Source organism: Pundamilia nyererei, unplaced genomic scaffold (genome assembly GCF_000239375.1).
Source record: "Pundamilia nyererei isolate P.nyererei 1_Seehausen unplaced genomic scaffold, PunNye1.0 scaffold00092, whole genome shotgun sequence".
Taxonomy (NCBI): Eukaryota; Metazoa; Chordata; class Actinopteri; order Cichliformes; family Cichlidae; genus Pundamilia; species Pundamilia nyererei.
The window spans coordinates 1368925-1380030 of NW_005187493.1; the positions used below are offsets into that span (position 1 = coordinate 1368925).

At 40.2% G+C, this 11106-nt stretch overlaps 1 protein-coding gene across 1 annotated transcript in view; it reads right to left on the reverse strand.

Annotated features, from left to right (window-relative positions):
* LOC102210829 (E3 ubiquitin-protein ligase MARCH9) overlaps window positions 1-6803 on the reverse strand; it is a 10327-nt gene extending 3524 nt beyond the window's left edge. The window contains exons 1-3 of the mRNA XM_005739540.1: window positions 6416-6803; window positions 2848-3003; window positions 1370-1562 (exon numbers count right to left, since the gene is read on the reverse strand). Coding sequence (XP_005739597.1) covers window positions 1370-1562; window positions 2848-3003; window positions 6416-6763 — 697 coding nt within the window. The 5' untranslated portion in view covers window positions 6764-6803. The remainder of the gene's footprint in view (window positions 1-1369; window positions 1563-2847; window positions 3004-6415) is intronic.
* Window positions 6804-11106: the final 4303 nt, after the last annotated feature.

An 11106-nucleotide genomic window follows, 5' to 3' on the forward strand; every position in this document is an offset into this window, starting at 1 on the left:
CCCCAAAATAAAATAATGTATCTTACAGGATGTAGTGCAATTTTGTGTAATTATAGGGAATATACTTTTTGAGCCCCTCAAAAAACTGATTGTCATTCACATAGCTTGGAAATCAGTGATTCTTTGTGTATAATCATGTACAAAGGTTTTTGATAATTTTTGATACAATAGTCACCAGACTGCAACAGATGAAGCTATTAAACAGCAGCTGTAGCAGGTTTTGAAACTACCTTAAAAATCAGTGCAAGTTAGAATTAGACTCTGTATGTACTCTAATATTCCACTGAACCGTCTTTAGCTGTAATGCATGCATTTGTCTTGGCATCGCTTCAACAAGCTTATGCAGTGTCACAACATTAATTTTCATCCTGAGTTGCGTTAATTGTTCGCCAAGATTTTGTACTTATGAGGGAGTCGGACCGCTGCGCAAAGTGTTCTCCAGCACATACACAACATGATCAGTGGGGTTAAAGCCTGGAATCCATGGTGGCCAGTCCATGTGTGAAAATGATATTTAATGTTCCCTGCACCACTCGTCCACAAGAAACCCCAGCAACACTTGGGCAGGCATGCCCCCACAGGCTTGGACGGTATTAGGCATGATGGTTGCATCACTTCATCCCTTGTCTTCTTATCCTGATGCAATAAAAGACAACACGACCCTTTTCCATTGCTCCAGAGTCCAATCTTTATGCTCTATAGGCAAATAGAAGCCTTTTTTTTCCTCCACTGATATGTGGTTTTCTTAAGGCTGCACAGCTGTTTAGTCCAATTTCTCTTCACATTTTGCTTCTGGAAACACACTCTTGCTTTCATCAGTAACCATAAACAAAGCTGCAGGTTCTACTGTTGATTTGCTTTACAATTTGATTTCACTAAATATTTAAACAATCTCTGACCGTTTGATCATTCGAGTTTTCTTTTCTGACCATATTTGTTCCTCGAAGTTGATGGTAGTAATGCCGTGCACCGTTCTTAATATGATTTCTGTAGTTATAGTAAGTACATTTTAGTAGCTTGATGCAGGCCAGTAATTCAACCCATCTTTTTCACGACAACGGCAACCTGTTGCCAGCCCAAACAGATAAATCACTGTAGTAATGATCCAATGGAAAACTCCTAAAGTACCTATTTACTTAGATAAACCAAACTGTTGCCCTTTTTTGGGAACCTTGCAGTGTATATGGACTCACGACAAATTACTTAGAATAATCACCAAAAGATAAATTCTAATAAATTATTGGGAAATTGCAGAGTTGTAAGATAAAAAGTCAGATTATGCAAGAATGGCACTCAGTTTGATAACATTTAAACCAAGTGTGAAATATATAATAACAAATATGTGGCCGCCGTAGTATCTGTGTCTTACCTATGCAAACTATGTCCATGAAGCCGTACATGCCGTAGCATATCTGGAAGAGAAGGTCCTGCCGTTGCCATTTGGCTGAGGGGCTGAGAGAGGACCAAACCAACCAGGAAATACTTGCGATGAGGAACAGAGAGCCGAGGATAATGGCTGCAATCTGTACCTTCTCAATCACAGTCAGAGAGATGGCCTGCCACTGGATACAGACACAAAAACTGAGTGAAATTGTTTTTCAGATAGAAACTGCAAACTGCTTCTTGATTATGTGAGATAATAGCACAGAGTTTGAATCGTTGCCGTACATCTAAAGAGGCCCTGGTTTTTTATCAGCACATATTTCCCAGATGGTTTCTGTGATTTCTGGAGCATAATCACTGAATCTCACAGGCAATAACAGCAATTGTGTTTTGCAGGTTTGAAAGTGGATTTGAGGATAATCCGATCTCCATAATGAAACTACAGACTCTTCTCTGCTGCACCTTTTTGAAAGAGAATAAATTACTGGAAACAAAATTATTCTTCGTAAGTTTCATTATCTCTTCTCTTTTTTGTCCTGCTACAAAAGAAAACTCAAAATTTGTCAAAATTGGAAGCATGTCTACTCCTGATTCTGACTGTAACTAATCATAACTACGGTACTGTGGCATTTATTAATTTGTCATGTATTAGCCAGTATGGAAGAACAGTAATGATGGCACATTCTCCAACGTAGCATACGGCGTCTCTCACACAGAAAAAGGACACAGGTCGAATATGTTCTGTCATTTCCTTCCCCTGGCCCCAGACCAGTCAAGGCAGATGGCTGCCCCTCCCTCACTCCGGTCCTGCCGGAGGTCTCATCCTGATAAAAAGGAGATCTTACTTTCCGCCTCTGCCAAGTGCTTGCTCACAGGAGATCATCAGATTATTGGAGTTTCCTTTCTAAAATTATAGGGTCTTTACCTTGGATTAGAAAGCTCCTTGAGATGGCTGCTGCTATTAGCATTAAGATGCTGAAATCACTTAGACCAAATCATTCAACTCTTTCAAATGTGCAGTGCCTCATTTTATTGTTCTTGGCAACCTCCGCCTGCAAGCCCTCAATCCTCACTGTTTTCTTCTCCATTTGTTCATAGAAACCCTAAAAATAGCTCTGTGAAAAGTATGGAAAGCTACTGTGCTTTCTGTTGGGAACCGTTGCAAGTTTACTGAACAGCATGAGTTCAAAATGACTGGGAGCCTGAGGGGATGGTAATGTGAATACTTCATGGCCTCTACACAGTGCCAGCACATTGATTCTTAGATTACAGTGACCCCTAATGTGATTATCGTGCTCCTCTGCCAGTCAGTCACTCAAATCTGGCAAATTAACCTTTATTGATGGCTTTCGGCCATAAAACCATCAAGGACTTTATTCTTGTAGCAATTCTAAATCCTACAGGAAGGTTTTACACTGTTAACATTAAAACAGTAAGAGTAGAACAAAACCACATTGACCATACCTGCAGTGGGTTTTTGGTTCTAATGGCCAACACCTGGTACTTAAAGTAGCAGAGCTCACAGCTCCAGGAGCCTCTCTCACTGATCCAGCGGATAAGGCAGGACTGGTGGGTACAGCGCACTGAGCCATCACAGCGACAAGGGCTCAGCAACTCCCCCTGCAGGATGAAACATTAAGTGCATGAAATAGCCTTCCACAGAGCCTTCTGTAGGGTAAAACTCCCACCGAATGAAGATTTGAGTCACACAGTTGACAGTAAAAATGGGAATAAAGATCTCTATCATTGATTTTGATTTTCACAGCTTTAACAATGTTCCTGTTGTGTTTTACCTGACGAAGACATTGTTTGAGGGCATCTCTGGGTCACAGACCTGTCTGGAGCAAGTACCAACAGATAAAATAATTTACTGTTTCTGGTTGGCAAGAAGGGGGGTGGTAAATGTTTGAGTTATGCCAGTGGGTTTTATAGGGTATGTGTGGCGTAGTTACAAATACTGTGAATTAAATCAAGACTGGACTCGTACTCCGTTGCAGACGGCTGCAGACACCGTGGATGAATTGTTATTCTATATTATCTACAGGTCTGCTTTCAGGAAGAGTACACGGTTAGCGAGTCTGCAGTGTTGTGGTTGTGCTGGCTCAATCGTGGTCACTGCAAATTGGATGCATGTCCACTAAGATATACATCCACTGACCTGTCAATGTAGAACGTGTAAAGATACTTACAGTTGTGTTCTGCTTTAATATGGAGTTAAAAACTAATTACACTTGTTTTGCCTTGACTGATAAGCACTGCCTGTACATGTAACCTCACAGTGTTGTGTTATCTGTCTCAGTAGTGAACAGGATCCTGTAACTCCAGCCTCTCCTTTGGGAACCATCTTAGAGTTTGTTGACTCTTCCTACTCTTTCTGACAGCTTGGAGTGATTCTTTACTTGGCAAGCTTTGCTGGCATTTCATACTGAACATTATTTGGCTTTTTCAGCCTGCTGCTGTGCTGCTGATGCTTTGCTACTCTCTTTTTGTGGTGAAGTTATCAATAGCCAGTAAGGCTTTTTTTGTTGTTGTTGTTGTTAAAAAAGGAGAGTTTTTGAAGAACTTCTAGGAAATTATTACTTATGGGAAGGTTTGTGGTTTGAACTTTGGCTCCTCCAGTCTGCATGTTGATCTATCCTTGGTAAATATACCAATGGAAATGGAATGGAAATGCAGTACATAGGGTTAAAAAACAGAGTTGGTATTGCATAGTTGGTCAAAATCTGATGGTACTGCATTCATAATTCCATCAATTTTGACCAAATCCCCAGCATCACCAGCTAAACCATGAAAGAGCCTCTGCTGTGTGTTACAAATGCCTGCAGACACTCACTGTTGTACCTTTCTCTCCTTTTTGAGCCTTTTTTATTAGTGAATGATTTATAGGTCAGTGTTAAAAGGTTCAGCACACACAAACAACATTCCTCTGAAAATATTCAGGTACACGGACCGGTCTGAAAATGAGTGAAGGAGCAGCCAAAGTCCAAAAAAATAAGAGAAAAAGACAAACTTTGAAAGACCAAGAAAGCCTGGAGAACTATTGCTTAAGACCACTTTAAAAATGACAAATAAGTCTGGCTTCTTGGAAGAAAAAATTAAAGAAGCAAGAGGCGGCTCAAGATTTTTGCACAGTGTATAGTATATATGTGCTGCCTGCCTTAATATTGTGCGCTTAAGCGATTTCAAACATGAATTCACGATGACACTATGTGATATTCTTTGACTATATGCTTCCTAAGACCTTTATCTGAATACACTTACCTTTCTATACTTTCCCCTTAAAAGAAAGCACAGGATATCTGTTGCAGGTTTTCATTGTCAGCATGACTCCCTAAGGCTTTGGACTGACAACACTCTTGCACATCTTCATTTATTTCCTGTCTGACTCTGGGTGACGTGCGAGGCCTTTAATTATGTGGATTTCTGGAGGCGAACCAAAAACTTTACGGACACCTCCAGCAGAGTCTGTCTGTGGGAGACACTTTCACTGTACTTTGACCTTCCTGTAACTAAAACACATGATCAAAGGTTTGATCCCTTCATTAATGGTTTCTGCTACAGAGTCAGAGTTATTAAACAGATACTGCCCTTCGAATCCCTTAAAATAACAATGAGCATAGATTGATTTATTTTCATGCTGAGAAATCCTTATTAAAACCTTTCTTTATTGCTTTTTTAAAACAGCCTAATTTTGTGCATCAGATGCTGAATCTGTTTCCGTAAAGACTTCACTACTTCACACAGTACATATAAAGCTCCTCCCTTTTCTCTGAGACTATTCTTAACTGATGCCCCTTGTCTGCCCACTGCTATTTTCAGATCGCTGTTGATAGATAGTTCCCCTATTTTAGTCTTACTCTCTCTGTCTTCGTTCTCTCTCTCTTTTTTAAACTTCAGAGCAGATGTGATGCAGTCTTCCAGATACTGAAAACAAGTTGAAACTGATCTACAGTAACTGACATGTTCTCCATGTGTTTGCAAAGGAAACACATGGAATCCTTACCACACCCATGGCACATAAATGAAATCCTTACTGGTTTTACACATCAAGATTGCCTTAAAGGTCCTCGGGAGCACTTTTGCATTTGTGAAAAAAGATGTTATCACAGGTTATATCTGGCAAGCAATACAGAATTGTCTGTTGACGTACTCTCAGACTTTGGGGGCAGTGGGAATACTGAACTCCTTCATACCTGAGCATGAAAAATAGCCTTAGATTATTTGTTCACTCTTTTTAGTAACACAAGGCGACTATATGTACAGTTTCACTATGCAAACCTGAATTGACAGTTTATTATGCTGAATCTTGACTCTTATGTGACTCCAGTAAAGGCTGAGGGGCTTTATTTGTGTGTGTCAGATGATAACACTTACTTACTAGTCCTCAGCAGCTTCAGGAATTATCCCCTGCTCCTAGCATTACACACCCAAATCTCTAACTGAGTTGCATTGTGAGTAATGTGCAACACTTTTGGAGTTTCAGTCCTCACTGGTAAAGTAAAAATCTGGAGATTTCACCCTCTGCAGCTTTATCGGCTGTTCCCTTATTTTCCAAGCAGATGGATCTATGTGTTTGACTTCTTGACACAACCTTTATAACGACTTGGGATGGGCATTAGAAGTACACTTGTTGTGACTTCCTGAGAACCAGGAATTGTTCACATTTCATGTAAATGTGTTAACCATTAGACCTGCTCCAGGTTTGACCATTCATTTAGTCTGCCTCTAGGTAAATCACACTCAAGTAAAGCATTTGAGTGCATAAAGAAAGAGCTTGAGTACACTGGGCTAAATGCAGCTCAGGCTGGTGGTAAACTTTAAAGATCTGGCTTCAACTTCTTTACTCTTTTGGACAATGAGTAAATTTTCTAAGCAAACGTTCTCCATGTATCCGGTGGAAACTTTTCTGAGCAACTTGTCTTAAGACAGTTTCTTCAAGTGATTAGAGAGAAGCACCATGAACAAGCCACTGCTAGAGGCTCCAGTTGTGTTTGTTCCTCCAGCACCAATACCTTCTTTTTTCTAACTTTACCTTTTCTGGCCCCTGGAAGCAGATCCGGCACTGCGGTGATCGCGTCCCGCTCTCTGAGAGACTCGGGAGTGAAGCAGCATCCATGTTTCCTACTCCTCCTCCCTGAGGTTTGGCACCTTCTTTATCCTCAAACGCCAGGCTTCGTGGCCGGAGGTCAGAGCCATAGTACTCCTCCTCGTCGTCCCGCTGAGAGCAGCTCAGCTGTGGCCAACCACAGCCTCCAATAGCGAGCCCTCTCATCGTGGTCTGTGTGTTCGGGTCAGTGTCCGTCCTCCTGCTTGATCCAGAACGCATCAGTAGCAACACTTTGAGTTCATTAAAGAACATCCGGATGCGATACTTAAACATTCTTCAGCAGCTTTACTACACAGCCACAAACAGAGCAACCTTCAGCTTTACTGTCACAGTCCCTTCATTATTATTATTATTATTATTATATTATTATTATTATTATTATTATTGTTGTTGTTGTTGTTGTTGTTGTTGTTGAGGTATTGAATTGATTCAAGTAGACAGTTCAAATCTTACTGAATAAAATTCAGATCTGAATTGAGAAAGCATGCGACTAACATGATAGGCTATTAGATCAGCCCATAGCTCTTTGCATATCCTGTTGTTATAGCATGTGCACCGCAATCCAGCCAATAGGGAAGGATTATTTTTCATGGACAGAGGCGTTTTCTTTCGGGATTCAATGGAGGCTGAGAGCCACGAACTGTGAGGCACAAACATTAAAGTCAGAGTAGTCCAGCAGCATCCTCTTACACGTCTCCATCCCGCTCGCTCGCTGATATCGCAAGGTTCAAACGGGTCATCTCGATGTTGTGAATCACAAGGAGCTGTCCGAGGTTTGCCACAGAATGTTTTCTTCTTCTTCGTGCGGAAACAGCGAGGGTGTCTGAGGTGTGGGGTTGATGCCGAATCCTATTACCAACTAAGTCCAATCCGATTTATATTTGAGTTTCTCATTTACCCACAGAGCAGGTAGAATTACACGAGGTGACAAGCGTGCATCCTTTGTTGTCTGGCAGTGGCATCCGTCACTTCGCCACTCTTTCCTCCTGTTCGCTTAGCCCTTTCCCCCCTCTCTCTCCTTCTCTGCTGTTACATCGGGCGGTGGGGGAGCTCGTCCCGCACTTTCTCCCCTTAAGCAGGTCCGACAGCCAGATTATAAAGTTAGAATCCAGCGGGGTTCAATCTCAGCGGAGGAAGCGAAGAAAATAACATCACATGAAAAAAAACAAAACCCTTTCACAGCAACTTGTAATGCCACTTCTTTTCCCGACCATCTCTGCGCCACAAATCAGGGAGAGCGAGAGGATGCCAGATATGGATTCCTGTGAACACAAAAAGAGCAGACCGCAAATGTCCCTTCCGGGTTGCTAAAAAAAACTGCACCTCCTCACTTATTTAGCAAATCATATAAAGACCCCGGAGAATAGGCGAGACAATGAAGTGCCACTTCACCTGGCAGACTGTAGTATAGTGTCTCCTTCATCATAATCCCAGGATGCTCAAATTCGATTTTCAGAAGTTTCGCATGCACGTCAGCTCAAACCACCCAAACTTCGTTATCTGTATAGTTTCCTATTTTTAAAAAAGACCTTTGCTTCTTGCAGCTAAGAAGAAATTATCTCCATCCTTCATTGGTGGTGTAGCTGCTGACTGTGGCTGCTGTCCAAGGTGCTGATATTCATGTGACGTTAAAGCCACGTGCTGTTATTCGTCTGCTGGTTGAGAAAAAAAAAACAACTATTGTAATAATCCAGTGAGTGAGTGTATGTGTGTGGTTGTGAGCTGGTCTGGTATTACCCATGTTGTGGGGACCTAAATCTACTCAAACAGTCAATTTATAGGGACGTGTCTTTCTTCTGGGGACAAAAAACAAAGTCCCCTCAAGGAAAATCATTGAATTGCATGGAGGTAATGAAATGTCCGCAGAAATCATGGAAGCCCAACAGTGTGTGTCTAACAACCAGAACAAAAGCTCTCCAGGGTTGAAACAGTAGAAAGTGTGCATATAAGATGATTTAACAGATTCATCATTCACAGGAACATAACAACACAGCACAGATAATTGTTTCAGAGGAGACAGTGTACGGTTTATTATTAAATAAATAAACATGCTCTCTGTTCTCCCATTACAAGAAGCAGCGATTGGGCCAGAGCAAAAAGGCAGATTCAAAAGATGGAATGTTTCACTAGAATGAAAAAGCTTTATTTATTATTTTCTCATGAGACTTAATCACAGGGGCTGGAGGGAAAACTAGAGTCAGTGGTGAGGAATCCACTGCAACAGAGGGAAAAGTGAGTTAGTTGTGGATGTGATTAGTTTTTACCTTTGTTCGGCAGATTTACGGGGGTTCGACAGGTGCTTCCAGGAGCAGAGAGGCAGCTATGTAAGTGATGTGATCTTGAGTGATACTTTCTTCAGTGATCGATTAAGGAATGTACTGCATTACTTTTAAGAAAAATAACAAATAAAATGTTATTCATTACTTTTTTTGAGTAACAACCCCCAGTACTATTTACAGCACAGTGGTGAGTTTTAGCTTAAAAATACAATGTTTTATAATAAAAACTGTAAAAGTATATTTTGTAAAAGGAAGTCTAAAAATCGCCCTGATTGGTGATCTGTCCACAAGGTCCCTGATAGCTGGGATAGACTGTTTTCTTACAGTCGTGTAGAGAGAACTGAAGCATGTCTGCATGGACTCTGAGAACATCAGTGTGTCGTCTATTCGATGTGACAGGGACCAAGAGTTTTGACTGCACAGATTGCAATGAATATTTTGAGCCATAGGTCTTGGACCTGAACAAGTAGATGCAGCCAGACTGCTCGGTAATGTCCTAAGTATAAAGAGGTCATGTAGTGAGATCAGGAATTATTACTCACATTTATTATAAATCACATTTTTATGACACAGTTTGTTTTAGCACATTCAAGCTCACAGCTGCCACACTTTCACCCAAACCTCACCTAAAACAACTGCAAGGCTTCTGTGTAGGTGCAGATGTTGTGGTATTTATTTAGACTACATGAAACTGTGCGTGCAAATGTGCATTTGTCATTATTTATTTTGGTATTAAATAATTTTTTAATTTATGGCTTTATGTGTTTCTTAAAGCAGCCACTGTTTCCCATTTTGACAGCGTCGCACGAAGATGCAAAGCTGTCAAGAAGGCATGATTTCATTACCTGGTAAGGTGACAGAAGAGCTTCTTCGGAGTTTAATTGGCACCGTTTGTGTTCCAGTTTAACCAAACTATCTCATTCACATCAGCTGATTGTGGAGGCCAGGTCGTCTGATGCACCACAACACCTGGAGGCTGTGCAAGGGCCACAGGTTCACCTGGTCTGTGATACATAAAGCCATGGTAGCTGGAAACATAAATCTAATTGGACCAAAGCACATACTTTGGTCTTCAGTTCAGCTTGTGTTTCTTGGCCCAAGCAATTTTCTTCTTATTATGGAGCTCCCTGGGTAGTGTGTGCTATTTGAACTGTGGGAAGCATTGGGCTGTACTCTGAGGTGCTAGTAATAGGCTATTTGAGGCTGGTAACCAAACTTTCATCAGCCATTGTGACATGAAATAGTAGGCAAGCACGGGTGTTGCTAATCACATTAATGAAGGTTCAGTTATTTTTAGGTCCAGATCCAGTATCTTTAATGTGATTAGTAACATCTGTGCTTACCTACTACTTTAAGTCAAAATGGATTTTGTGAAAGCAGACTGTCATACTGAACAGTTTGACAGTTACTTTGATTTTATAGAACAAAGGATCTTCTTATTGAAAATGACATAAACCTCCTTGAGAAGTAAATCAATCATTTGAAGAAGGAATATAGAGAAAAGTGATCCTTCTTAAAAACATAAGAAGTCTAGTCTGAGGTGATGAAACAAAGCAAAAACAAATAAACAAAAATCAACAACTAGACAAATTATTCCAACGAGATAGAGCTTCTTTTTTTTTTAACCTTACTTAGATACAGAGAAGACATGAAAGAAACACTGATGACTTGCTTTTTTCAAGATGCAATTAATACAAATTCAGTTTAGAGTAGATTATGATACCCAAATATTTTTTTTGTCCTTTCAAAGTGTTCCAGCACCATTACTGGTTAAAGCAAAAGATTTTGATTAGAGGTCGAGGTTCTGCCTCTTACTAATGAGCGCTCAGTAAGGTTTGTATTTATTAAGCAGTAGTTTGTTTGCTCAAATCTACATTTGTAGAATATTAAAACTGAATTGCAGTGCTTCTTGAACTTGTAAAACCTTTTTTAAAATATAATACTGTTATCTGAATAATTTGTGTTTTAGAGTTAGCAGAAAAATAAAGGTTCAAATCATTAATAATATCAGAGAAAAGAAACGGTTTCAAGGTAGAACCACGAGGCACCCCTCACTGCTGTAATCAAATCTCATTTGCGCTCATGCAAAAGAACAGTGCTTTTGATTATGCTTAAGTGTAGCTGTGAAAGATTAAGTAGCTACATAAGAAATTAATAATAACATACTTAATTATATGAGACTAATAATATAAACATTAATCCAAATTATGAATATAATTATTAATCTGGAAAGCCCTCTGTTATATCACAAATATCATAGATTAAATGTTAATGTTAATGTATGAATGTCACAAATTGGCTCTGTGTAGGCAGTAAAGGCCCCAAATGCAAACCCGC